The sequence below is a fragment of the Culex pipiens genome, chromosome 3 (genome assembly GCF_016801865.2).
Source record: "Culex pipiens pallens isolate TS chromosome 3, TS_CPP_V2, whole genome shotgun sequence".
Taxonomy (NCBI): Eukaryota; Metazoa; Arthropoda; class Insecta; order Diptera; family Culicidae; genus Culex; species Culex pipiens.
The window spans coordinates 122,627,868-122,654,804 of NC_068939.1; the positions used below are offsets into that span (position 1 = coordinate 122,627,868).

General features: G+C 40.9%; 3 protein-coding genes across 4 annotated transcripts; 1 reads left to right on the top strand and 2 right to left on the bottom strand.

Moving 5' to 3' along the window:
* Nucleotides 1-1,071: 1,071 nt before the first annotated feature.
* On the bottom strand, nucleotides 1,072-24,694 carry LOC120423267 (centrosome-associated zinc finger protein CP190). Of its 2 annotated transcripts, none has more exons than XM_039587004.2 (4): nucleotides 24,382-24,694; nucleotides 17,547-19,450; nucleotides 9,644-10,232; nucleotides 1,072-3,003 (listed from the first exon to the last, which is right to left on the bottom strand). In XM_039587004.2, exons 2-4 carry the CDS (start codon nucleotides 19,338-19,340, stop codon nucleotides 1,763-1,765), a joined length of 3,624 nt encoding a protein of 1,207 aa, XP_039442938.1. In that variant the 5' UTR covers nucleotides 19,341-19,450; nucleotides 24,382-24,694; the 3' UTR covers nucleotides 1,072-1,762. The 2 variants fall into 2 exon arrangements, with proteins under 2 accessions (XP_039442938.1, XP_039442937.1); XM_039587003.2 differs by lacking the exon at nucleotides 24,382-24,694 and adding an exon at nucleotides 22,981-23,379.
* On the top strand, nucleotides 12,664-13,317 carry LOC120423269 (heterochromatin protein 1-like). Its single transcript, XM_039587005.2, has 2 exons — nucleotides 12,664-12,799; nucleotides 12,892-13,317. Exons 1-2 carry the CDS (start codon nucleotides 12,786-12,788, stop codon nucleotides 13,283-13,285), a joined length of 408 nt encoding a protein of 135 aa, XP_039442939.1. The 5' UTR covers nucleotides 12,664-12,785; the 3' UTR covers nucleotides 13,286-13,317.
* LOC120423270 (heterochromatin protein 1-like) lies at nucleotides 13,799-14,406 on the bottom strand. The gene is made up of 2 exons (XM_039587006.2): nucleotides 14,327-14,406; nucleotides 13,799-14,234 (listed from the first exon to the last, which is right to left on the bottom strand). Exons 1-2 carry the CDS (start codon nucleotides 14,338-14,340, stop codon nucleotides 13,841-13,843), a joined length of 408 nt encoding a protein of 135 aa, XP_039442940.1. The 5' UTR covers nucleotides 14,341-14,406; the 3' UTR covers nucleotides 13,799-13,840.
* Nucleotides 24,695-26,937: the final 2,243 nt, after the last annotated feature.

Sequence of the window (26,937 nt, forward strand, 5' to 3'; positions counted from 1 at the left end):
TCATTTTATTTATTGTCGTTGTTTGTTTTCTAGCTGTTTTAGTCATGTCATATAAAATATATATAAAAGAAAAAAAATATGAAAGAATTCCAAAGTTTTTTTTGAATAGGTCCTATAAACATATGGAAAACAAAAGCTTATTGGACCTTTTCCAAAAAACAAAACTTAAGAATTATGTAATTTGATTCGCAAATAAAAAAATGATTAATCATACTGGAATCAAAAATAGTAGTTGATATAAAATTCTAAACACCACAAAGACAAAAAAAAATTCTTTTAGGTTATTTTAAAACTGTCGTCTTTTTTTAGATTGAAGTGTGGATTATAACCATTTGATATTATTAAGCTAATTCAATGATTTTAAGCTTGAAAACATAACAAATATAATGAAACATAGATTTTATTACTGATTCAAAAATTTCCCGGGATCCCGGGAATTCCCGGGATTCCAAAAATATTTTTCCCGTTTCCCGGGAAATTCAAAACCCGGGAAAATTGGACGCCCTACCTTAAAGTTAAACTTTTAAACTTAAATATCAAAAAATCTCATAGAAGTGACATGTATTATTTTAACAAGTATTATTTCCAACAAGTTCCAACAATGCCGTGGTTTATGAATGGTTCCTTAGGTTTCAGATTTTATTGCCAACTTCGTACCAAATTCTCCGACCGGTCAAATTAAACGCTCTTCCCCGTTTTTTAGAACTGTTACGCCTGTAGAGTATGCAAAAAGCATGGCTGTGGGTCGATCGCAGCATTCCAGTAAGGACACCAAATATAAAGCTTATTTCAAGTCACAATAAAGCACAGCTTGCCCTGAAACGCCTTTCGGTAGGCAACATAAAGTCGGTGCGCAAACTGATCTGCAGCTGGCTGGCAAAACGCCTGAAAGTAGACAACCGAGCATCGACGTTTTGGTGTGGGTAAGTACGGTATACCGGTAATTATGAGTCACTTACAATTTCATGGGAAAAATGCTACTTTGGGGGAATAAGGTCGTCGTCGTTTGTGGATGCCAAAGATAGATTTTATTTTTGAACTCTTTCGGATGAAATAAAATACTCGACAAGATAAATTTATTCAACATAATCTGTATTTATTCATTCCACTACACCGAACTAAACTCGATAGACATAATCTGTGTGCTAAGGAGGGGGGCTCACGAAGAAGCTCTAAAACTGTTTTACTCTTATCAGCTAAAATAATTTCAAAAAATCATAATCAAGTCTATTTAGTACTTTTTTTGTAAGAAAATTAAACTTAGTCGCTAGCTGATGTTTTGTAATGTATTCGTTTGTAACTGGTTCTTTTAGTATTTTTGAAAATTTGAAAAATAATAATAGTGCGAAATTTTACCAACACCGAAATTGTTTGTGCATTTCAGTAAAGGTGAAATTTCTTATGTTTTTTAAAGGCGATATTTTCCACGCAATTAACGCAATGTTAATTTGCATGCAAAGCATCAAAGTTGATGGTTCTTTAAATAGCTTTTTCGTATGCTATTTTGAGAAGCATCAAGAAAATGAAGCAACTAATCTACAACTAAAAAAATATATTATTTTTACGATTATCAATTCAAAATAAGCATTGAAACATATAGAACTGGCTCTATAAAATTAGTAACAGTGTAATGCTATTACGACTCCTTTTGTAAACTTTTCTGTGCCTGCGCTACTAATTAGTATGAGCACATAAATTCTCTTTTCTAAAAAGTCACTTTGTCGCTTACAATTTCTAACTTATTTTCGATAAATCGTCCCTTTTACAGATCGTCATCCTCGTCCCAATCTCCGAGCAGCGAGTTGACCACCTCCTTCGACTTGGTCTTGTCCTCTTCGGGCTCTTTCGCTTCGTCGTCACCATCCTCCTCCTCCTTCGCCGCCTCTCCGTTGTCCTTCGCTTCCGGTTCGTCTTCCTTTGCTGCCGCTTCCTCCTCCTCAACCTGCTTCTTCTCGTCAACGCTGGTCGCTTCCTCCGCCGCAGGCACCTCCTCCTGCTGACTCGTTTCGTCCTCGCGCATCGACGTGTCCGTTTCGCTCTCGGCGGCCACAATCACGACCTGCGTCGTCTCGCTGTCGTTCATGCTCGCCTCGTCCACGCTCACGTCCGGAGTTTGATCGGCCGTCGTCGCCGGTTCCGCCTCTTCAGCGGGAGCGGTCGCGGGTTCTTCTTCCTCTTCGGCCTTCGCCGGCGGCTCTTCCTCAGTCTTTTCTTCCCCGACGACCTTTTCGAGCTTCTTCTCTAGGTCGGCGTCCGCGGTTTCCGCTTCCTCCGCTTCGTCGGCCTTAACCTCGCTGTGCCACTCGTCCAGCAGGCGATCGATCTCCTTCTCGTTTGCGGCCTCTTCCGTGGCGGTAGCAACGGCTTCTTGCTTCTTGGGATCTTCCTTCGACTTGCTTGGCGCAGGCTTTTCCTTCTCTGTCGGAACTTCGACCTTCTTCGCCTCCTCCTCCTGAACCGGTTCCGGTTCCGGCTCCGCCGCCGCAGGCTGCTCCTCCGTATCTTCGCTCCAATCACCCTCCAATTCAGAAATCAACTTGAGCTTCTCCTTCTCCTTGGCGGCCTTTTCCTCTTCCTCTTTAGCCAACCGAGCCGCTTCCTCCTCCTCGTCAACCTCCGAGTCCCGCGTATCGTCAGCCCCCTTGTCCTGGCTGCTCTCCGGATCTACGCTCATCTGACTGTCCTCCCCCTTCTCACTAGCAGCTTCCACCTCCTTCTCCGAGGGTTGCGTCGACGCCTGCGAAGTCTCCTCCTCCTCCACGACGGAAGCCACCTTCTGCACCTCCTTAACCTTTCCACTCGAAGCGGCCACCGTCGTCGTGGTGACCGTGCTCTGCGTTGCCAGTTCGTCCCCAGCCTGGCTGTACATGACCATGATGTTGGAGTTTTGGCCGCCGTCGGCGGTGCTTCCGCCGGCGTTGATCAGCTCGGTTCCGTCCTCCAGCTGCAGGCCGGCCCCCGTGATGAACTGGTCGTCGTTGAGGACCATGACGACGTTGCCACCTGGAAGAAGTTGAAAGTGGTTGTTAATGTTGTGTTAGAGTGAGTTATCGAGTGCATTTCCCGAACACCGACATCAAATTTGCTAACCATAAGCAAAATTAAACAAAAATGTTTTTAAAACCAGTAAAGAATAATCAAATCTGTTCTAAAGACTTCTCTGTTAACATATAGGACGGAATGAAGAACTAAACACAGGACCACAGTCATTGTTTGAAATGTGAGTCAACATTTTTGTTCTCGATAATCGAATGCTTCCCAAAAAATCTCCAATATTCTTCTACAAAAAATATTCAAATATTAACAAAACGATGCTAGTCCATCAAATTGAACCTTTTTGAGCGTGTGAAATTTTAGATATCCATGTCGCGAATGGGTTAAAGCTTCTAGGAGACGAACGTTTTCGGAGATTTAACAATTTATATCAGTTCCAACGACAGAATTGAGCTCGCAGATTTTTTTTGCCCAGAATCGCTAAAATATGTCCGATGGATACGACGATTCTAAATTTATTTTTCATGAAGGAGTTGAGGTCGAACGAAGAAACTGTCATCTACCATCGATGAAATAAGCGATAAACTTCAGCAACACTTGAAGGGATGCATTACCAGATGAAGTCCGTATTAGAAGTGAAGGTTCCAAATCTTTTGTGTGAGCCAAAATTCTACGAACTGAAATGATTTAAGTCACACATTTGTTTATTTCGGTAAAACTTTGTTACTTATTTCTAGGCTTAGTGATTTTTCACGCTCAAAAATTGCAAATTTCACACGGACCTTAATTTCAAAACACAAAATTTCACGGAACGTAACATTTTTTGAAATAACTCTGAAAATCTCATGTAAAATTACAGAAACTACCTTAAATGCTTCATTATATATTATTTTTCTATAAATTAAACAAAACTAGAACTACAAAAATTACAAAACAAAAAAATCTTCATTTGTTAAACTATTGATGTCTTGAGTTTTTTTAAAGGTTTTTACCGTTTTTACTACAGACTGTCTAGGGAAACAGACTGGCCAATGCAAAATAAACAGGCACTAGCAACGTATGTTTTGCGCTTGCAACACTGCCAGTTTTGCTGGGCGTAAAGGGTGGTTGGTGTCCAGCGCGTTTGGTGTCCAGAAACATTGGCCAATCTGTTTCCCTAGACAATCTGTAGTTTTTACCATAAATATGTTGAGTATTGTTAAAATAAATCTAAATCTAATTTTCGCACACCCGTGGTGCCAGTTTTCACCCACTATAAAAATTAAGCCGACCACGCATGACGTCCCGTAAAACTGCGCTTTCGAAAATTGGTTTAGTGACGGCTTTTGTGGTTGAACGTTGTTGCGGTGGGATGATCGTGAAAGCGGGAATGACAGAGAAAAGAGAATGTCAAACGTGAGTGTGTGAACACAAAAAAGTTTTCGGCTTTTTGTTCGGCGCTGAGAATACCAATACGGAGAGAAGAGCTGTTGTGTTTGTGGCATGAGAATTTAAGCACAGACAAACAGACGTGACTCTCCATACAAATTATTTTTGAAATCCATCGTCCTAAATCAACCCCACCAAATCACGGCGACGCCAGCGCTGCCTGGTGAGCTGATGCCGAAGCGCAGCCCAAACATACCAATACAAATCCATTACTGTCATGTGTCATGTCAGTGTATGCGTGAGACAATCAAGCCTTAACGATTGTAAACATCAACAGCTGATCGAAATAATTTTGCTGTTGCTACTCGATGAAAAGAATAAAAATCAACACCGAAGGCCAAAGTTTCGTTTCCAATAGCAGAACCTCATAAGCCAAATCATAGGGCAGCACCAGCAACGACGCACCACAACCGCAACGACAGAGACCAAATCACTGGTCCTCCCAGTTGCTACCAAGTTCTGTCGAAGATTTCTCCTCCACCGAAACCTCGAATCATTACACCTGACACCATCATCAACAACGAAAACACCAGTAGTAGCCGCCGAAATTGATAAATCCAATTCAAACCTACCGGAATTGATCCCCACGATGGGCGTTTTGGAAATTTTCACGGGAAACGTGTCCACGGCGCAGTTAAATTGCGTTAAACAACAAAAGGCCAAAAGGACGAACAGCAGCAGCAATCTGAGCAGCAGTCCACGAAGGGTAAGCAGGTTGCTCCGACTCCACCACAGGATCCGGCTTACTCCGCAGTAGCCGGCGCCCCAGCAGCAACCTCGACATCGGCAGGCAGTTGAGCACGCCTACCGGGTTATAGTGGGGCAAGAGGCTATGGCCAAGACTGCCCCATTTTTGTCCTGGATTGTGATTCACGGTTAGAATTCCAGAATTCCATAAATATTTGTGCTCTCATTAGCTGCTTCGCACGTGCTCCCTCTCAGCTTAAAAACAAAAACACGCTTCACACACACTGAGAATAGACGGGCGAGCTGTCACGACAGCAGCGCCATCAGCGCCGGGTGAGTGGATGCCGAAACAAAATTGCATTTGAAATAACCGTTTTTGGAGGACGATGGTTCGACACTCGAGTGTCCCGTCTGTTTGTCTGTGATTTAAGCTTGATAATTGTAGTTGCTGATAGTTTGATATTTTAACAACACTGGTCACCGCAAGGTACTTTTAGTTATATTTAGCTCTCAATAATCAAACTTGACTGCGGATCGTAGTCATTTTACACAGGATTTTTGATTAAGATTTTTTAATGAGCGTTTTTTTTTTTTTTTTTTCAACATTAATGAGTATCCGTTCAAATCTTAGTTACAAATACGGTATGGAGGAAGCAATCAAATCAAACCATCCACATTCACGACCTCCTGGTCTTTTGTGGTCTCTATTGTAAGTTTCTGCTCTAACCTAGGAGTCCGAAGGCTTGAATGGGGAGAGCACCCAAACCTCTTTTGCGAGTCCAACCGCCGCCAGCGATTCCACCGGAGTAGGCTTGATTTGGTGTGTTGTTTGTACTTATGGCATGGAGACGACTCCTACACCTGGAATGACTTAACGGCCTAACAACCAAGGCCGGGACCGACATTTTACTTCCTCATCCGATGGAAGGTTGCAGCAGATGGGAATCGAACCCAGAATCATCCGCTTACAAAGCGGACAGCGTAACCATTCGGCCACGCACTGCCGAGGAAGCAAAATATTATAAATTGAGATGACCCATGGGAGATTGTCGGGATGCATCCCGATATAAAATAAGAGAACTCACAAGCTATAGTTACGGTCGCTATACTCTCTGGTTTATGTAGCAATCATCAATTGATAGGTTTCTCTATCACTCTTTTACAACACTGCTTATTATCAATTCTCCACAAATCGGCCGATTTCCTGGCATTTTAATTGTTGTTTTTTATTTGACTAAAAATAAATATTGCAGTAGCTTCTCAATAACCAAAGAAGCCATTTTGCATCATTGGTTTGCCCATACAATTCTCCATGTCAATACATACAAACATTCGAAAATCTGTATATTGGAAAGGAATTTTCTGATCGAGTTGGTGCCGTTCGCAAAGTTTTAGCACTGACGAACTGACGTGCCACGAACAAACCATTTTTGACCGCAGTTGTCTTCTTCTTTTTTCGCGTTTTTGCTTCTAGCGAACAATCTGTCAACCGATTTTTCTCTCTTCCCTCTCTTCACTAGCTCTCTTCTCTCGCTTCGCGCCAATGTTTACATGCAATGTATTGTTGAAGTCAGCATAAACTGACACACGCTTTCGCCGAAACGAACAGCGCGCTCCAAAATCGTTCTGAGCGCATACTTTTTTGAAACGACGCAGATTACAAATTGAAGCGTAGTCGCAATATCGAAAACACGTGTGGAAGAGAGAATTAGTTCAGCGAACCTGAAGGTAGATGGAGTTGGTGTTCGCTTGAGAATTTGCGGTCAGAATTTTCTCAATAATATGTATGGGGTGGCACGTCAGTTCGTCAGTGGTTTTAGGTTGTAGGCAATGGTTAGGACCATTCAGAAAAAATAGCTAACAATCTAAAAAAAATCACCCACACACAAAGAAAATATTATCACTGTAATGACAAAAGTAACTTATTTTTGAATAAAAAAGTGGTTCAAATTCGCTACACAAAAAAAATCTTGTTTTAAAAATGAAAACTTCTACTGCTAAAGTTTTTGAAAATCTCACTACCAACTGATTAAAAAGTTTTAACTTTTAATACGACCAGATATTTTTTTTAATTTGCCGTTCTCGTGTAACCGTGTACGCCTAAGTCCCAAACGTAAACAATCATTTTGGTAGTGCCGGTGGTGAGTTGACCACGACGTGACTCAAATCCGAACGCGGCCACTGCCAGAAGACGGACGTGGACACCTTTGCCGGTGCGGAACGAGGTCGGGGCGTTAGGGGAATGTTTGTTTTCGAAAAGGACAAGGCCAGCTTCCTGCAGGACCTGCCATTGTTTCACGGCCGTAGTTGGTAAGAAGGAAGCATGGGTATTTTGTGGGATTGCGAAGAAGTCACAGGTTAAGAACGTGTTTAGTGTCTAGCCAACTTCAATGCTGTTAATCGTTGAAATCAACGGCGTTTATATCATCGATGTCGTTGATCGTTGATTTAAACTTCAAAACTTCATGACAGACCGGAGTAGCCTACAGTTGGTGATCAATGAGTAAACAAAATATTTATGACCAACTGCGATCGGTTTTCGGCACAACATGAAAGATTTATCTCTTGGGATTCGATCGAAACTCATTGATCACCAACAATAGGATACTCCCGGTCTGTCATGATCTAGGCCAATCTTAATCTGGGTTCTGGAACATGGGTCATGTGGTATTGTATCATAAAAAAACAAATTCTGTCGATATTTAGCAACACGAGACTCTTACTGAACCCGCCGGAACAATAATTCCGGTGAAAATCCGACCATATCTCGGTTCCCAATTGTCCGTCCTCGGTGTCATTTACATAAGAAAATCCTGGTTGGACTTGGGAACCAAAGTAGAGATGGAAGTGACCAGCAATTAGCTAGGGCTTAAATTACGTTTAAAATCCGGTCACTTCGGTCTTCTTGGTACACAGGATCCCCGAACAACCATGCCACATCTATTTGAGAAGGTTTCCCAATCAATACATTTACGAAAAAATCGTTCTTTCCTCATAAAACTCTAGAAAACTATAAAAGAACACCGTTGATCAACACGTTGATTATCGATAATCAACGCGTTGCCGTTGAAATCAACGCCTCCGTTGACGTTGACGATTAAATCAACGATGGCTGCGATTACGATTACGTTTAAATCAACGATCAACGACATCGATGACGTTGATTCGACCAACTAACAGCATTGGCAAACTTCACTTACTTGTTGCTGGTATGTTTATGGCCTTTTGGAGCTGTAAACTCCAAAGCAACAAACTCTCCATGTTAGAGGTGAAAACCGCAATTTTTTTTAGCCGATCATTAATTAGACGACTTTTTTGAATGGCTCTTTCGCTATTTTTCTTAAATTCGATTAAAATGTTAATTTCAAGATTGGTATTTTTTTTAGTTTTCTATTAGACTAGTATAAGGCCGTTGCAAATATTTCCAAAGTTTATGTTATTCGGGTTATACTTTAATTTACGGTCAGTTGTACAATGAAAGTTTTTTTTTATTTTGTTTAGAAAATAATTCACTTTTGGAATTTCAAAGAAAACTAAACAACTGAAAATATGAGTTTAAAAGAGTCTTGCAATGTATCTAGAGTTTGATAAGAAAGTTGCAACAGGCCCCCCAACGAAATATGACGAATCAGCTCTCAAGATGTCGGAAAAACGACCCTCTCAAACTTGCCGTTTTTTTGTGTTGAAAAAAATCATCGTGGGACAATTTTGAGATATTTTTTTTTATAAGCATTCATATGTATGAAATTGCGTTTTCAATTCGCAAAAACAAATTTGTGGCTACAAAATGTTGAAAATTCTATGAACTATATTCATAAACATAAAAAAAGACACAATTTTTCAAAATCATTCAATCTTGGAAGGGATTTTTCAAAAGACTGGAGTTTCAATTAGAACCTCGGTTTTTTTTTATTATGAGCCATGGTTCGTTCGCTCTTTTAAGTGAACCGGCTCTTTGAGCGGTTCGCTCTTTTTTTTTTTGCCCACCTCTACTTCATATGCTGAAGACAGGTGTTTGATGAGAATAGGTATATTTCCCCTATACTTAAATATCTTTCTTTTGCAAACAATCAAACAATCTAGCCTTTTCTGTACCCTTCTAGTCTGCCATAAAAAAAACCCCCTTCCACGTGTGCGCTTAAATTTCACCCCACTGAACTCTGGCGCGACACCCTCGGGCACGCTGTAATTGAATTTCCTTTTGGCGATGTAGCCAATGCTGCGAAAACCGCATTCGCACTGCCGCACAGCATAAAATTGCCTAACGACAGGCGATTATTTTGCGCTTCACTTGAAATTAACAAGAAAGGGGTAAGGTTTGCGCTTGAGGCTGGCTACCAATTTTTTTATAGCAAACTAAGTTCTCAATTCAAGTTCGAATTTGTACCAGTATTGCAGAAATTTAACAAGGCAGTTATTTTAATCTGTTTGGTAAAATAAATAATTTTATTTTTGCGACGGGGGAAATGCACTCTAAATGCAACGAAATCAATTTGTCAAAAAAAGAAAGAAAAAGTGTATCAAAACAATTTACCGTTTCCGCTGTTCTGCAGCTGGGAGAAGATTTCCTCCTTCTGGCTCTGGGTCAGCTGCAACTCCGTCCCATCCTCGGTGATGAGTTTGGTCAGCTGGTCGGGCCCACCGGCCGCACTGATCGTGGTGGTCGTTCCCGTTTCGCCGTGCACCGTCGCCATCTGGTGCTCGATGTACTGCTGCTGCTGCTGCTGATGGTTCTGGTGGTGGAACGTTCCGTCCTCGATGACGACCCCGCTGGCGTCCACCAGTCCCAGGCTGGTCGCGATTCCGGACGCCACGTTCGAGAGGGCTTCCGCCTCGGAGGACGGTTCCAGCGTAATTTGCTGAATCTGCAGCTGGGACTTGCCACCGATTTGCGACACGGTTTGGGCGCCGGTCGTGTCGATGACGAACGGAAGGCCCGCGTTGTTGGTGATGCTGATGTTGGAGAGGATTTTGATCTTGTTGGGTGAGGGCGTTGGGTCTTCCAGGCCCTCCTCTTCCATTTGGTACTCGTCGTCGGAAAAGTCGATCACGCCGTCCTCGCGGGCCTTTTCCTTGTGCAGGGCCTTCATGTGGTCGTACAGGTCCATCTCCTTGGCGAAGACCTTGGTGCGGGAAGAGAAATAAAATGATTACTTCATGACGGCACCAACATGTAAAGAACTGTGAATGTTTTGATTGGATAATAGTAGAATTTGCCTTATCGCAGCATGTCTTCACGATCCCAAAGTATACATCAAAATAAACTTTAAAATGAAAAATAAATTCAAAATCGTAAAAAAAATATATTTAGATAGAAATTATGCGTTTAACGGCAGCGAAAGTGTTCAAAGGAACTATAAAAAAAATCCGGAGTCAAACAATAAAGCTGAGTATGAAGCTCGGAAAGGAAGCGGTTTAGGAAATTTTACATTTATAATTGTTTTTTGATTTTTTTTTAATTTTTAGATTCAACTTTATTTTTTTAGTTGATTCTTTAATTTGAAATTTTAGATTTTAGAACTGTTGAATTCTTGTTTTTTTTTTAAATTTTCTTAATTTTTCAATTTTAATCAAATTTAATTTTATCTAAATTTTAGAACTTTGTCCATACAAAAAAAAAAAATATCTTTTTGTATGGAGTCGATTATCCGAAGGCCTTGGAAAAATTTTACTCTAGATAATCGAATCTTCGGATCTCATAAAGAAAATCTTAGTCTTATTTTTGATTGTCAAGCTGAAGTATGATGAGCAGTTCTCTACGAAATCGGCCAATTTCAACCATTTTTATTTTTTGATTTGGCTAAAACTTTGTGGGGGCCTTCCTTATGACCAAAGAAGCTATTTTGTGTAATTGGTTCACCCATATTGCCGTTCTACGCATAATTGTCCCATGTCATTTTTGGACGATTCTGACTTTTTATCATTTTTTAGCTTAATTTTACGTATACTTTCAGAAAAAACACATAAAATCTAGTAATCTATGTTCAGAAAATCATTGAAAACAACACCAAGTCTGTTTGCCCATCGTTGAACTTCTACGCATAATTATCCCACCAAGTATTTACTATCACTAAATCATGAGTTTTAAGAAGCATTTCATCTTGTTTACCTGTTTAGCTGTAAGAGGATTACAAATAAGGGTAATCAGGGATAAAATGTGACCCGGGGTGATTAGGGACATATAGGGCGAATAGAAACACAGAAATCGATCGTAAATTTTCAATCGCGTTTTTCTCAGTTGCCCTTTTTTGAACATGGGACAATTATGCGTAGAACGGCAGCATACAAGTCTCCATACATTTTTTGCAGCTGCCCATACAAAAATGGTATGTAAATATTCAAACAGCTATAACGTATGAGTGAATTTTCTGATCAATGTCGATGTCGATGTCTTCAGTTTTTTGTGTTTCTAATCTAATCTAATTGAACACAAGCGCAGCCAGTCCGAAGAAAGCATCTTCAGTTTTTTGTGTTTCTACGCATAATTATCCTGCGGGTCCCTATTCCGATTTTCAATGTTAAAGCATGAAACATTGGTAAAATTTTCCGATCTCTTCGAAAAAAATATTTTGATTTTTTTTAAATCAAGACTAACATTTCAAAAGGGCGTAATAATATTGAATGCTTTTGAAATGTTAGTCTTGATTCTAAAAATTAAAAATATTGTTTTTGAAAAGATCGGAAAATTTCACGAATGTTTCATGTTTTCACATTGAAAATCGAATCATTAGTTGCTGAGATATCAACATTAGAAAAAAGGGGGTTGTTTGGGTGAGACTTAGAAAACTTCAATTTTTCTGTTTCTTTTTCTTTAAGCCGCTGTATCTCAGCAACCAGAGGTCCAATATTCAATGTCTCTTAGACAATTTTATAGAAAACAAGCCTTACCCGACAAACTTCGTTCTGCCTTTTTTCGTTTGTTGACGTTTGTTGATTTTATGCCTATTCAGCCTCCTGTGATCAAAATATGATTTTACGTAACATTCTCCATATAATTTGCCGATGCTCCGGAATCGGTTCCAGAGTGGCCAAAGTGTTAATTAGTTAGCGTAAGAACCTTCCTTGGACTTATACGCACCCTACGCAACAAAGAGCACCTCGATCCGACGCTCCGTATTGAACTGATTCGCGTTCGAACAAAACCGTCGAAATTTTTTATATATATAGATTAGGGTGGGTCATTTTTTTCGAAAGTGCTCGGATCCGGCTGAAATAAAGACCATCTTGTAGAGGGTACCCATAGGGACTCTCACACCAAGTTTGAGCCCATTTGGCTGAAAACTGGCTTGTCGCTCGGGGGTTAAAGTTTACATGGAAATTACTATGGAAAACGCGTGCTTTAGCTTCAAACGCTCCTACAAGCTAAGCGACAAACTTTAGTCCACACTTACACTAGGTAGCCGTGTCGGGGGTGGTCCAAGGAACATTTTTCTCTAAGGGTTCATGGTCATCCGTTCAACCCTGAGCTTGCGCAAAGCCGAAACATCCGGCGACGGCGGAATTCTTCGAAATCTCAGTTTTAACGGTCAACGCATGCTACAAACTATGACAGAAGCATCGTTTGATTGAATGGAAAACGCGACGCCAAACGTCAACTCACTGTTTGAAAGCCAATGTGAGGGTTTGCCTTTTGGTTTGCGCTTTTCCAACAAAGTGTTTTTTTCTTGAAAAATAAAATGGTTTTCAATAGGTAAGTTGAAAATAATCATGGCCTCCGAACCCGAGTTCGTCGTAGAGCGGGTCGTTGCGAAGAGAACCCGGCGCTAAAAGGTCCAGTTTCAGATCAAGTGGAAGCGTTGCGAGGATTCCGAAAACACCTGGGAACCGGAGAAAAATCTCAACTGCCAGGATCTTCTGGAGAAATCTGCACGCGAGGAGGGCGAGAAGCGGGTCAGCCACGACAAGCGAACATGGATCGGGTCGTAGAAGATGGGGGCCCTCCGGTGATTCCGGCCAAACGAACGAAGGCCAAAAACGGATTCAAAAAGGTTACGTGGCGGAGAAGTTGGAAGGAGTGCCCGAAGAGGACGGCGAACGGACGTTCCTGGTTCGTTGGAAGGGAGTCGACGAGGTGGAACTGGTCCAGTCCAGGATGGTCCGCCTGCACGTTCCGGCGCTGGTGATTTATTTCTATGAGAGCCGTATCATCAACGCGGCCAAGATAAGCGTGCAGTAGAAGTTTAAGTGATACAATGTTGAAGATGTTCATAATTGTTGTTTTTATTTTTTGTATTAAATAAAAAATTATTCATAATTTTTTCATGCTTATTTCTAGAGCGAATTATTCGAATTAAGGTGTGGAACATAATTGAATAAAAAAAACCCTTTTATGTGGTAGGACATCGTGCACGGAAACAGTTAATCGTCACACATGGCCAGCGGAATCGACGGCGAGGGGTTCACCGGAGTAGTCATCGGGATGGCAGGACATGTAGAGGTAGTTACGGCTGGACTTCGTGGAGGGAAGTGGTTGCTCGATGCACAGTGCCAGCGGAATAGCCGGCTTGGGGTTCGTCTGACAGGTCCAGCGGCATCGTCGGCGAGCCATCGGGATGGACAGGACATGAAATCATTGTCCTTATTGAAGCGGTTAGCATCGGTTTACGTTGATATTATTTTTACTTGTAAGAAACATACTAAGAAATTATAGTTTATTTTTTATTTTTAAGAGCAATAAAAGTTATTTTACTAAAGTTTCATAAATATCTTCAACATTGTATCACTTAAACTTCTACTGCACGCTTATCTTGGCCGCGTTGATGATACGGCTCTCATAGAAATAAATCACCAGCGCCGGAACGTGCAGGCGGACCATCCTGGACTGGACCAGTTCCACCTCGTCGACTCCCTTCCAACGAACCAGGAACGTCCGTTCGCCGTCCTCTTCGGGCACTCCTTCCAACTTCTCCGCCACGTAACCTTTTTGAATCCGTTTTTGGCCTTCGTTCGTTTGGCCGGAATCACCGGAGGGCCCCCATCTTCTACGACCCGATCCATGTTCGCTTGTCGTGGCTGACCCGCTTTTCGCCCTCCTCGCGTGCAGATTTCTCCAGAAGATCCTGGCAGTTGAGATTTTTCTCCGGTTCCAAGGTGTTTTCGGAATCCTCGCAACGCTTCCACTTGATCTGAAACTGGACATTTTAGCGCCGGGTTCTCTTCGCAACGACCCGCTCTACGACGAACTCGGGTTCGGAGGCCATGATTATTTTCAACTTACCTATTGAAAACCATTTTATTTTTCAAGAAAAAAACACTTTGTTGGAAAAGCGCAAACCAAAAGGCAAACCCTCACATTGGCTTTCAAACAGTGAGTTGACGTTTGGCGTCGCGTTTTCCATTCAATCAAACGATGCTTCTGTCATAGTTTGTAGCATGCGTTGACCGTTAAAACTGAGATTTCGAAGAATTCCGCCGTCGCCGGATGTTTCGGCTTTGCGCAAGCTCATGGTTGAACGGATGACCATGAACCCTTAGAGAAAAATGTTCCTTGGACCACCCCCGACACGGCTACCTAGTGTAAGTGTGGACTAAAGTTTGTCGCTTAGCTTGTAGGAGCGTTTGAAGCTAAAGCACGCGTTTTCCATAGTAATTTCCATGTAAACTTTAACCCCCGAGCGACAAGCCAGTTTTCAGCCAAATGGGCTCAAACTTGGTGTGAGAGTCCCTATGGGTACCCTCTACAAGATGGTCTTTATTTCAGCCGGATCCGAGCACTTTCGAAAAAAATGACCCACCCTAATATAGATAGATTTTGTAAAACTTTCGAAAAAAATATTTTCAGAATTGGTCACTCATGGTCACTATTTCTAAAAATCGAAAAACTGCAAATATTTCGCTAAACAGCTAAAATCAAACTTTCGGTGGCTTTATCTTGAAAACGGAGCCCTTTATAAAAAAAAAAATCTGTAAAGTATACTTTTCGGTTGCAAATTTAATTTTACATAAAATATTAGGTCAATTTTTTTATGTTTGAAATTTCGATTTTTTTCAAAAATCACTATTTTTTTAAAAATTCTTAACTCGGCGGCAGAATTTTTGAGCATTCTTCTCTATGGCTCAGAAGTTGCGGATTTTTGTCCCCTAAAACATATTAAAAAATCTCGAAAATCAAATTAAGTATTTTGGGAAATTGAGTTTTTGTGGAAAAAAAGTTTATAAAAAATCGGCAATTTTAGTCCGTGTACCTAGTTTTTTTCTCAATATTCCTAAACAATACTTACAACTTTGCCGAAGACACCAAGTTGATCAGAAAATTCACTCAAAAGTTTGTTTGGCTGTTTGAATATTTACATACCATTTTTGTATAGACAGCTGCCAAAATTGTATGTAGACTAGTATTGGTAAACCAATTACACAAAATAGCTTCTTTGGTCATAAGGAAGGCCCCCACAAAGTTTGAGCCAAATAAAAAAATACAAATAAAATCTATTTCCGGTTTTGATAGAAAATTGCTCTAATTCCTTTTACTAAGCAAAAGTGATTTTTATTTTTTAAATCCAAAATGGCGGTGATTAAATATTGAAAAATGCATTTTATAATTTACTAGACAATCAACTATTCAAATTCAAAAGCAGGGAAAAATTAAAAAAATAACCGTGATTCGATAATTCGAAGTCCCATTCAAACCTTGGGATAATCGAGGCTTCGGATAATGGAGTCTGGACTGTATTGTTGTAATTTCGAATCATAGACTTTGTAATATTTTTTTTTATTAAAAAAAAACATATTTATTTTGGATTTCAGCGTTTTGAATTCCTGTATTATAGATATTTTCAATTTCAGAAATTGTGAATTATGGAATTAGCAAATTTCTAAAATTCATAATTTCTGAATTTTATTATTTTGGTATTTGTGAACTATAGAATTTTTCAATTGCACTGCTGAAAACTTAAGTAAAATCCGTTCAAGGTTACGCACTTTTTCAGTGGCTTTAAATTTTTTATTTTAGGTGTTTTGCCATCACGTTTGCCATTCAAACAACATACATATGAGGCATCCATGACAAGTGAGCACACTGTTGTTGAACTCGACCTTCACCGATTTAGACCAAACTTGGAAGAAACGTTCATCAAACCGATAGTTGACAGAAATCTCAAGTTTGGTGCCGATTGCACCATCCCTCTTTTTTTTACACAACCCTCTCTTTTGTCGATTAAAACAAATCTTTTACTCATAACTATGCAACTATTGCAGCATAAAACTTTCAACAGGTGGCATTTTATTGTGGAATAATTTAATCCATTAACCTAAACCTCAAACTAAACTAAACTAAACTAAACCATTGAGGAGAAACAGCGATTTTATTGAAAAAGTTTGATTGTGTGTATCAACGCACACGGAAATAGACAGAAGTAGAGCTAACGAGCCCAATTCAAACATATTAGTGGCCTACTCACGTTTTCGCTGTCATGTGTTTTTGTTTTTGTTTAGGCAAAGTGTTTTGCTATCAACGACTAGAATAAGTTGTTGAATCGATGTTTTCTTGAAATTAAAGTGTACTGATGCACTGATGGGAGTTAAAACTATGGAGTCCAAAACGGTGAAACGCATCAGGCTCGATCGTTAAGTTGAAGGATTTGAGCAATTGGGAAACCAGTTCCTTTGGTTGCATGCGGTATCAAAAATTCCTAATCATTCCTTGCTGCTGAAGATTCGACAAACAGGACGAGGAATGAAGATTAAATTTACGCTCGTGGCGTGATCAAAAAGCTCCGAGCGGTTAATGACAAAGCGGAGAGAGCAGTAAAATGTTCAAAAAAATTTCTTGGTGTTGGTATAATGTGGTCCCTCAAATTGACAAGTTGAAGGACTATCTCAATTTTGATTGCATCAAGTTACCAGGAAAAGAACAAAAGATCCTGGATTTTAATGTTAGGGAAGTGACCCATACAATGGATATCGAACCGACGGCATCGTATCCAAGTTATGAAAAGAATTGATGCACCGAACGATGAACATGAACTGGCAAACAAAACGTTCGTTACTAGGAAGTTTTTCATCACTGCTCAAGGCAAAGGCAAATGTGATGCAATAAGTTTTGACTGGTTGTCACTTTGACCTTTAGGACACCACGACAGAACCGTTTCCGCCTGCTTCGATAGTCATTGACATTCCATTAAATGATTCATTAGAGCTTTCTGTGGCAGGTTCTTTAGTACTGCACATGGAAAAGGAACGTGCGATGCTATTGGCGGAAAGGCGAAGAAAATGGTAACCTAGGACGAAGACTGGCACCAAAGGCACTTTACACGAGGTGCTTCTAGAAAAAGCTTACAGAGAACGTAACTTTAAAAACAGTAAGGAGCGTTCTTGATAAATCGACCCCGTATCCGGAAATGAAAAAAACTTTTCATCTTGTTTCTGTGTTTACTTATTGAACAAAATATCTTTGTTTGCGAAAAAAAAAACATTTTGAAAAATAAAATTCGAAAACTCACCTTATTGCAGTAAATGCACTGCTGCAGATCGCCCCGCTGGTGGTTCTCCTCCTCGTGCTTGGCCAGCAGCGTCGCGTTCATCGCCACGTGCCCACACTCGGCGCACGTGGGGAACTTGATCGTCGACTTGATGTTGTGCTCGGTCAGCCAGTGGTAGAACAGGTTCGGATTGCGCTGCTCGGCGCGCCACCCGCAGTGCTCGCAAATCCGCGCGTCGATCTTCTCCTTGTGCTTCACGATCAGGTGATTGCGGAACGCCTTGTAGCTGGGGATGCTGATGGGGCGGCCGTCGATGCCGCAGCGCAGACACAGCCACGGGCCGGTCATGTTTTCCGCGCCCTTCGCAATCAACGCGTGCATCGTCTTGGAGTCGATCTTTTTCGGGCCCGACGAGGGCGTGGATGGGGTTGGGGTTGAAGCTGGAGCTGCCGGTTGTCGGATCGCTTCCGTCGCTCGGCGGACCATCGAAATGTCCGCCTTGAGGGGGGTTGCCGTGCGGACCTCCATCTTGACGGGGGCGGATGGGGTGGCGGATGCGGACGCTGATTGCGCCTGCGGCGACGTTTTCTGCATGATCTTCAGCTTGATGTTCTTGTTCTTCTTGACCAAGTGCGGGTACTTTTTCAGCACTTCGCTGATGATTTTGGCGTGATCAACGCTGCCGGACTCGTCCTTGACGGTGATCTGCTTGACGCCACCGCCACCCGGCGAAGTCTTCGGCTCTTGCTTGATCACGATCTGCTTCAGGTTCGGACTCGGCTTCGTCGGCAGCTGCTTCGTCTGCTGACCTTCCTCCTCTTCATCGTCGTCAAACTGGGTGTCGTCCGCGATTCCAGGCGAATCATCGTCATCCGCTGCCAACTGACTGCGCAACCTTGCCGCCTCCGTAAACTCCTTCACCTCCTGCAGGTTCGGCTTCTTCGCGGCCGGCGTCGAGAAGCTGACCGGCGCGGGACGCTTCGCCACGTTTGTATAGCCCTTCCTCAGCTTCTCGAACGGCGACGTCTCCTCCTCCTTCTTGATCTGGTCGGCCGTCACCAGCGGCGTACTCTCGTACGAAATGTCGTCAAAGTTGCCCTCCAACGTTTCCGGCACGCCCGACTCGTCGAACCGCGTTGGCCCCGCACCCTGCTTCCCCTTGGCCGCGCCGTACTTTGAAACGAGCGCGTGCGGATCCGGAGCCTGCCCTTTGTGCGACGGCGTCAACGCCGCGATCGTCGTCTGGTGCTTCACCATCGTAACCGCTGGCCTTTGCGGCAATCCCGTCCTCACCGGAGCCGGCTGCCTGATCGCGCCGTAACTCCTCGACGGCGCCGAGTGGAACGAACTCTGCGGATTCCGGCCACGTGCCGAAGGAGCCTGCTTGTTCAGCAACACCGGCTGCCTCCCCACGTTCTGATTGATCCGCGTCGTCTGCTTGTGCGCCTCCAGCAGCTTCAACAGCACCGTCATGTTCATGTCCTTGGCCGTCTTCAGCAGCTTCTCGTAGATCCCGTACTGAAACTCCAACGTCCCCGTGTACATAAAATTAACAATCGGCACAATAACATCCGCCTGAAGATCCAGCGGCATGATCAGCACGTCGTCGTACATCTCGCACGTACTCTCCAGCATGTTGAAGTAATCCGTACAGGCGCTCAGCACCAGCCGGTGCACCTTGAGCTGGCTGTTGTCGTTGAACTGCAGCGTCAGGTCGCAATGGTCCGTTTTGTTGAAAAAGTTTTGCAGCTTCTGCAGGAAGAACACGCCCCAGTTGTCCACCTTGACCGATTTGGTTTCGGTTAGGCGCGTCATTTTGAATGATTGTTTTGTGTTTTTAAACTAAACTTTAAAAAGAAACACTTTTTTCGCACTTTATACTGTTGATTAATCCGCGTATTTCATGAACTTTCACATGAATAAACCTGCAAATAAGAAGAAAAAGAGTAAAATTAGTGCAAGTGCATTTTGTTGTAATTGTAACAATAAAAATTTCAAGAGAAGGAAAAACTACGGAATTTTCTAAGGGAAGCGATACAGGGTTGTTACAAACGGCGCGTTTCACGCGCATTTGACGGCTAATTTTGCTCAGGCGCGGATGGAAATTTTGATAAATAAATTAATTGAGAGAGATGGAATTACTTTCAAGTTATAAAGACAAATATTATCAGGAATATAAATAACATGTTTTTTTCATCGCTGAAAAAAAAACTTCGATTGCTTATCAATTGAATTTTCTTCCGAAAATGTTTGTTTGTATTTTGTTTTCTAAATTTAAACATTCTTGGGGAAAAAATAAAGAGATCAAAACATTCAATAATGAAAGCTCCAGCATTCAATTCAAAATCCAAATTTTCATAAATCTAAAACATTTTTGATTTTCATAGAATTAAAAACCCACAAATTTTAATATCCAAATTAAAAAAAAATCAAAACTCCACAAATTTTGGAATTCCAAAATGTTATGATTCAAGAAATTAAATATTTAAAAAGCCAAAATTAAAATTATATAAAAAAACAATCAAGAGAAATTAATTAATCTTGGATTTTTGAATTTTTAATAATTAAATTCTAAAAATTTTAAATTCTTAAAGTTTTAAATTCTTTAATTCTTAAATTCTTAAATACTTAAATTCTTAAATTTTTAAATTCTTAAATTTTTAAATTCTTAAATTTTTAAATTTTTAAATTCTTAAATTCTTGAATTCTTAAATTCTTAAATTTTTCAATTCCTAAATTCTAATAATCTGGATCTTTAAAAAGAACTACAGAGTTCTTAAATTCTGACCTTTTACAAAATGAAAAACTACAGAATTCTTAAATTCTTAAATGCAACCACTCTTGCCACCATGTTGGTTTACAGAAAATCTGATAAATTTGGAGCATTTTTGGAGTCAGTTTTTCGGTTGGAGAATTTTTTAAGAAAAAAAAATCGTACTTCGATTTTTCTGAGTGACACTTTGAAGCAATTTAGATTCGCAGATTTCGACTTTTCCGTAAAAACCCTGCGATAGCAATAGGAAAGCTTAGAACTAAATCTCGGCTTTTGTTGTCTTTTGACGTCAAAAAACTATGCTGCACAAAGACAGCTTATCCGTTGTAGATGTACTTCATCATCAGCTCACCGAGAGCTTGGAATTGTTCTGCTTTTTTCTGTTGAAATTCCAATTTCAACAAGTTCTTGTCAACATGTAAACCACACTGACTATTAAGGAAACTGTGACGACTGGAATTTGAAAACCACTGCGCATTCGCCATTCCGTTTAAATGCAACAACCGGTACGTACACGGAATCGGTTGTTGCGTTTGAAACGGAATACGTAAACGATTCGAATTGAATTCCGTTTCAGAATTCCGATTTTGTTGACTGGGTGGACTCGAACTCGGCTTCCAATGCCGAGCCTCGACTGTTGTTGACAACGCAACCTTGTTGACATCGAGTTCGTTTATCGCGTTTTACTTCTCTAACGAGATGAAGCCCTTGCTCTGATTATGATAACCATTGACAACGACGCAAGTGGTCACATTTTTAACGTCCCTTTCACCAAACTGGCAGTGGACAAGTTAGACAACGTTTACAATCGGCAAGGGTAGATGATTCTGTTTGTCGTTGTACCTTCTTGGATCCAAGTCATTCCGCTCTCACTCTCGGATTCATTTTCCACCCACGAGACTCTCATTCGTAACATGGCGATTGCCGGAGAGATTCTGACTGACGATGAAAAGCTATTCCGGAGAGATTCTCTCACAGAATGGACACTTTAGCCGTTTTACGAAAATTGGGGTCTCTTTTTAGACGCTGAGATGAAGCAGGAGGCAACGGCCGAGGAGGAATCCAACAACCTAGCCATGGCTGCCAAGCACCTGAAGCGGCGACATCGGATGACATATCATCACCGGAAACATCAGCTTGTCCCGGTGGAGTACCGCTCCCAGAAGCGGCAACTATAGCGTACGAACCTGCCCAGCCGGGGATTGTATTGGCTGTTCGATCGAGCTCGAGATACATTTTCTGCGCGGCAAAGACATGACAAATCGACGTGTGGTTTCCACCACAGTTTGCGCACTTGAAGCGCGCTTTGTGCTGCTGGGACGTCCTAGATTTTGACGGACCCACGGATCCCGAGTCTTAACTTGGACACCCGCCAGGTGTTACTTCAGATCGGAGATCGGACGGTCTGGATATCCCTGAAGAACGATCTTCACTGGGACACTTTCTCTGCAGGAAAGAACTTTAACATCCTTGGTTAGGTGCTCCTCCAATCTGGTTTGTAGTAATCGCTTAGTTTGTCCGATGTAGCTCATATTTCGGGCTGCAGGATACCTTGTAGATGTTGGATTTTCCTCAAGTTGATATGGGTTCCTTCGTCGAGCCTAAGATGGATTCCAAGTGGTTGTTCCTACTGCTGAAGATCAAATCTATGCCAAATTTCACCAATTTTTATCGCAATGGGTATGTTATCATGTAGTCGAGGTTCTACTGCGGCTCTTCGTGGTGGTTCTGCTGGTTGTGAGTGATGTTCTACGAAGTTTTCTTTCCTTCCTGTCGATGATTGCTTGTATAGTTGTTTTGCTGTAACTGTGTTGGGAATTGCTCTTGTTCTCTTAGGATCAGGATGTCTAAGAAAGGTAACTTTAACTTCGTAAGTGAACTTGATGCTCCAGCATGTTATTGAAATGGCTATAGCTCGACATTTGTTTAACTTAAAAACTTTCTTTAAATTTTAACAAACGCAAATATATGACACTTTTGCTATCAATAGAAACATTATCCGCAATAGTCAGGTCAATTTCTATCAGTGCACTTATGAAAGCACTGTTACACTGTTCACATACAGCTCAACGGATAATCCAAGTTTATTTTGACATTTACGCTGTGCAGTTACTTGCTTGTTGTTGATTGTTTATCGTAGAATAATTCTCATACGTTTGACTGGTTAACGATTTGATCCTATTTCCATCCAATACACCGATTTCCACTATTCAAACAACCTATTTGGCAAATGTTTGGTGAGAAACCAGCTAGCTTCCTTCTTTTTAACTTGTTTATAACTTGATGAATGCGCTTTTAAGAAGCAAAGAGCTGATATGCCAACATAATATGTCTGATGGAATTACGTGCGGTTTTCCTATATTTTAACTATCGTAACAGCACTAAATTGGAAACTTTTGTGGATATTTTAACATCATCCCAAATATTATAAATGATTTTCTCGAACAAACATGTCACTGTTATTTTGGATGCTTCTCTTTCACTTTTCCTTTACGACGGTCGGTGTGGGGGAGCAAAAAATCAACGCTCCAACACAAACAAACACCGCAACACGGAATACACACTACCAAAGGCAAAGGCACTCTGCTACCATTAATGAGATGAAATATTATTTATGTTCCGGAGTCGTAGTGTTTTGGGCACTTAAATTCCACATCTTCCAGCAGTTGATCCTTCCATTACCTAGCTTATCCCTGCTGATTCCAACAAGATTATCTCTAGGAATCAGCCCACCGTCACATATGCATTCTCCGAACACTTTTTCTTCGTCTAATTTTCCCGAAAGCAACACTACACCGCGTACACCACACGCATTCACTATCCCATCAATTTCACTTCTTCCCTCCGTCAAAAAACACTGAATTTCACTATTCCCAGTTTGAAAACCTATTCCTCCGACCGTTACTGCACAAAATTAAAAGGACCCGTCGCCGTGAGGAGCCCTTCGCGTCATCCGTGGGTCGAATTCGAACTACCGCACCACACAATATATCCAGTTCAACTTTTTTGGGCTACACCGCAATGACTCTCGACTTGGCTAAACTTTCTGTCCCGCTAGAACTAAGATGGCGGCCGGTCACCGACGTGTTTCATCGCGTGTCTCTTCGGAGGATTTCAACTTTCGGTGGAGCGTTTGTCGCGTGAGGAAAGCTCGAGCTCGAGCAAGTTTTGTCTGCAAGTTTGCGCTCTCTCTCTTGACGCTAGGCCATCGTTTGGTGAGAGGGAGAGAAAGCGAGAGCAAGTCACTGGCGAGAGCGATGCAACCATCGCGGCGATGATGTCGGTCAATGCATTATCTACTTGATTTCGGTGTAAAAGACTTCTCTGTACGGTGTGGAGCAATGTTGCAGACCAATACAACTGAGAATCGGAACCTCTCTGGGTACGAACGATGTGAAGGGGAAGCTTTCTATTTGCTTGTACCGTATTGAGCTGGTTAGAGTTACCGAACGTGGTGTTGGCTGAGGAGCTCCTGTATTGCGTCTCTCTATTACCGACGTCAGCTTTTAGTGATAAGATTTTTTAGACTTATCACTTTTATGAATCCAATGGCGGTTTGGTGATAGTTGTTAGAGAATGTTCCTTCACTTTTTGTCATAGTTTTGTTAAATGCTCAAGCACTAAGAAGGTTTTGACAGACACCATCCATTCCTTGAGGTCTGTTAGCCGCAACGGTTTATCCAATATCGCTTGATGATTTTTGTAAGCGAAAGTTTCTTCACTTTTTGTCATAGTTTTGTTAAATGCCCAATTTCTGGTTAAGACTGGAACCAACCTTTGCCTGTTGTGTGTAAATCATACGAAAACAATTTAATTGAGCCAATGTGGATTTGTAAACAAGCATCCTATCCTGCTCATGTTAAATGTAAACATTCACTGATGTGAGTAGGATAGACTGCTTCTTTACAAAAAATGTAAATTTTATTTATTGGGCTTTTGAAACCAGTTTTAAAACAAAACCGTAAATAATCCACAATGTCTCTCTTATATTGTTTTGCTTGAAATTATTTTCAGAACAAAAATTCAACCCATCACCTTTACCAAACTTTTTCTCGCCGTGTCAATAACAATAAACAAACTCACACTCGCTAACTGTCATCCTTGCTCGGTGTTGATTGTGATGACGTCACTTTTCCCGTCCCTTGCCTCCTCTTCTGAACCGACCCGACGCCGTCAATCTCCCAAAAAATTTGGCCACTTGAAGCACCGAAAAATGTCCCTTTTCGCCACTTATTCGCACTCGCGCAATCACGACTCCTTAATCCTCGCACGCGCACTCGGTTGGTTTACGTCCTGGCGAATCACTTTAGCCCGTTTCAGCACCAAATCGTGAAAAATTTCCCGATTAAGGTCAGCTCCATCTTGTTGTGTGCCACAGTTTTACACTCAAAGTGAGGCCGCTAGCTGCACTTTTGGGTGAAAAAGCTCTCGCGTCGTTGGTCGGAAAGCTCGGCCAGTCGATGAAGTTGGCAAGTAGGGCTGTGCCGCGTCCACGGCGATTGAAGCTCGGGGAGCGTTCTGTTATTACGTGACGCGATTGGGGGAGACGATCGTTTCTCCGCGCGATATGTTTTCCCGCATAGTCAACAACCATACAGTCACCATTTGTCGAATGATTTTTCCTAAATGATCTTGATAATACACCAAATAGGGTGCAACCGTACATTTTCCATTCCCCAAACAATCCTACAATTTATTAAATAGGTCGTTAGGTTATGTTACAATACATTTTTACAAGGGATTTTTTTCGTGGATCATAGTCGTACCCTACCCCAAACTGTTCAATTCTCATTTTATGTGAACCGTACCACAAATTAATAAAATATGATTTTAAATGGTGAACTGCTTTACCGACACTTACCGACACCAATTGAAAAGGGAGGAGCCAAAAAATAAACTTTACAAATGTTCTGGGAACTGTGGATTTAACGGGAATGGTAAGTATATGATTATTAATGGTTAGCGTTTTTTTTGTAATGTCCGGGATTTGTTACCGCTTGATGATGATGTCTCCTGTTGATTCTTCCGTGGTGCTGCCGCCTTATCTAATTGAGCTATCTCAGTTACATTACGTTTGGCGGTTTAAAATGCATTTTATTATGAAATGTGGCCTCAAAATTTATCGTAAATATATCGTAACATGTATGGTAGAACCATACAAATAAATTATAGACCGAACAGTTATCGTTCTGATAATGGTCAATCAATTGTTTAAATTATTTGGACTTATAAAAATTATCACGAAAATAAATTAGCTTTACATACAAACTATATGGCAAACAGGTATATCGTTCCATGAATTGTTGAACAATGGTTTGAACTTAGGAAAATTTTCGCTGAGGTTCGGGTATATCATTCCATGAAATGTTGAACAATGGTTTGAATTGTTGGGACTTAGGAAAATTTTCGCCATAATTCAGGTATATCGTTCCATGAATTGTTGAACAATGGTTTGAATTGTTGGGACTTAGGAAAATTTTCGCTGAAGTTCGGGTATATCATTCCATGAAATGTTGAACAATGGTTTAAATTGTTGGGACTTAGGAAAATTTTCGCCATAATTCAGGTTTATCGTTCCATGAATTGTTAAAGTATTATCTGAATTATTCGGACTTAAGATTTTTTTTTGCTGTAGTTCATTTGGCTCAATCATACAATACCTGTTTCAAATAATCCTAAGCGTTTGGCGAACAGTTATATCGTTCCATGAATTGCTGTTCAATTGTTTGGATTATTGGGACTTAAGAGTTTTTCGCTGAACTTCAAGTTGGAAATACTACGTCGGCTATGGTACCCTTATGTTTTAACAATAGCTGTTCCGAAAAATCCTTACCATATGGCGAAAATTTATATTTCTCCATCCAAAATTTTCGCCAAAAATTCATTTTTGGCTCAATCATACAAAAACTGTTTGAAATAATACCAAACATATGAGAAATAATTATATCGTACCATCAATTGTTGTGCAATTGTTTCAATTATTAGGACTTAGGAAATTTTCCGCTTAGGTTTCTTTGACTAAATCATACCGAGTATCATAACTTTTATCATACCGGCTACAGTACTATTATGTTCTAACAATAGCTGTTTCGAACCATCCTAATCGTATGACGAATAGATACCGTTCATTAAATTGTAGGAAAAAAAAATCAACCATTCGAATATGTCAAGATAAGTGTAACTATTCGGGAAATAGTACCATTTTAATTTTGTTATATGGTCGTGACATTATATCAACAATATCACAAATGGTAACCATACCAGAAATAATATTCTTATGATTTCGACAGTTTCACCTTTGGTATATCCCGCATAAAATTATATGATGATTTGCACTGTTAAAACTAAGCAATTACAATACATATTATAATATTTATGGTAAGTTTATTGTTGACTTTTTACAACTTCATTGGAATGACGATGAAGCTACTATAAAATTCATGGTTACAGCTAATTGGAAGGTTTTGTTATTGGAAGTCTCATAAAGTTATAACAAATAAGCTACCGTAAAATGTATGGATACATCAAATTGCATGGTTTTGACATTAGGATAATGATGATGTATTTTTTAAATTTTTTAGCAATAGTAAATTCCATTGTAATATCTTAGTTACGTAATGGAAAATTGTTATTCTTTGA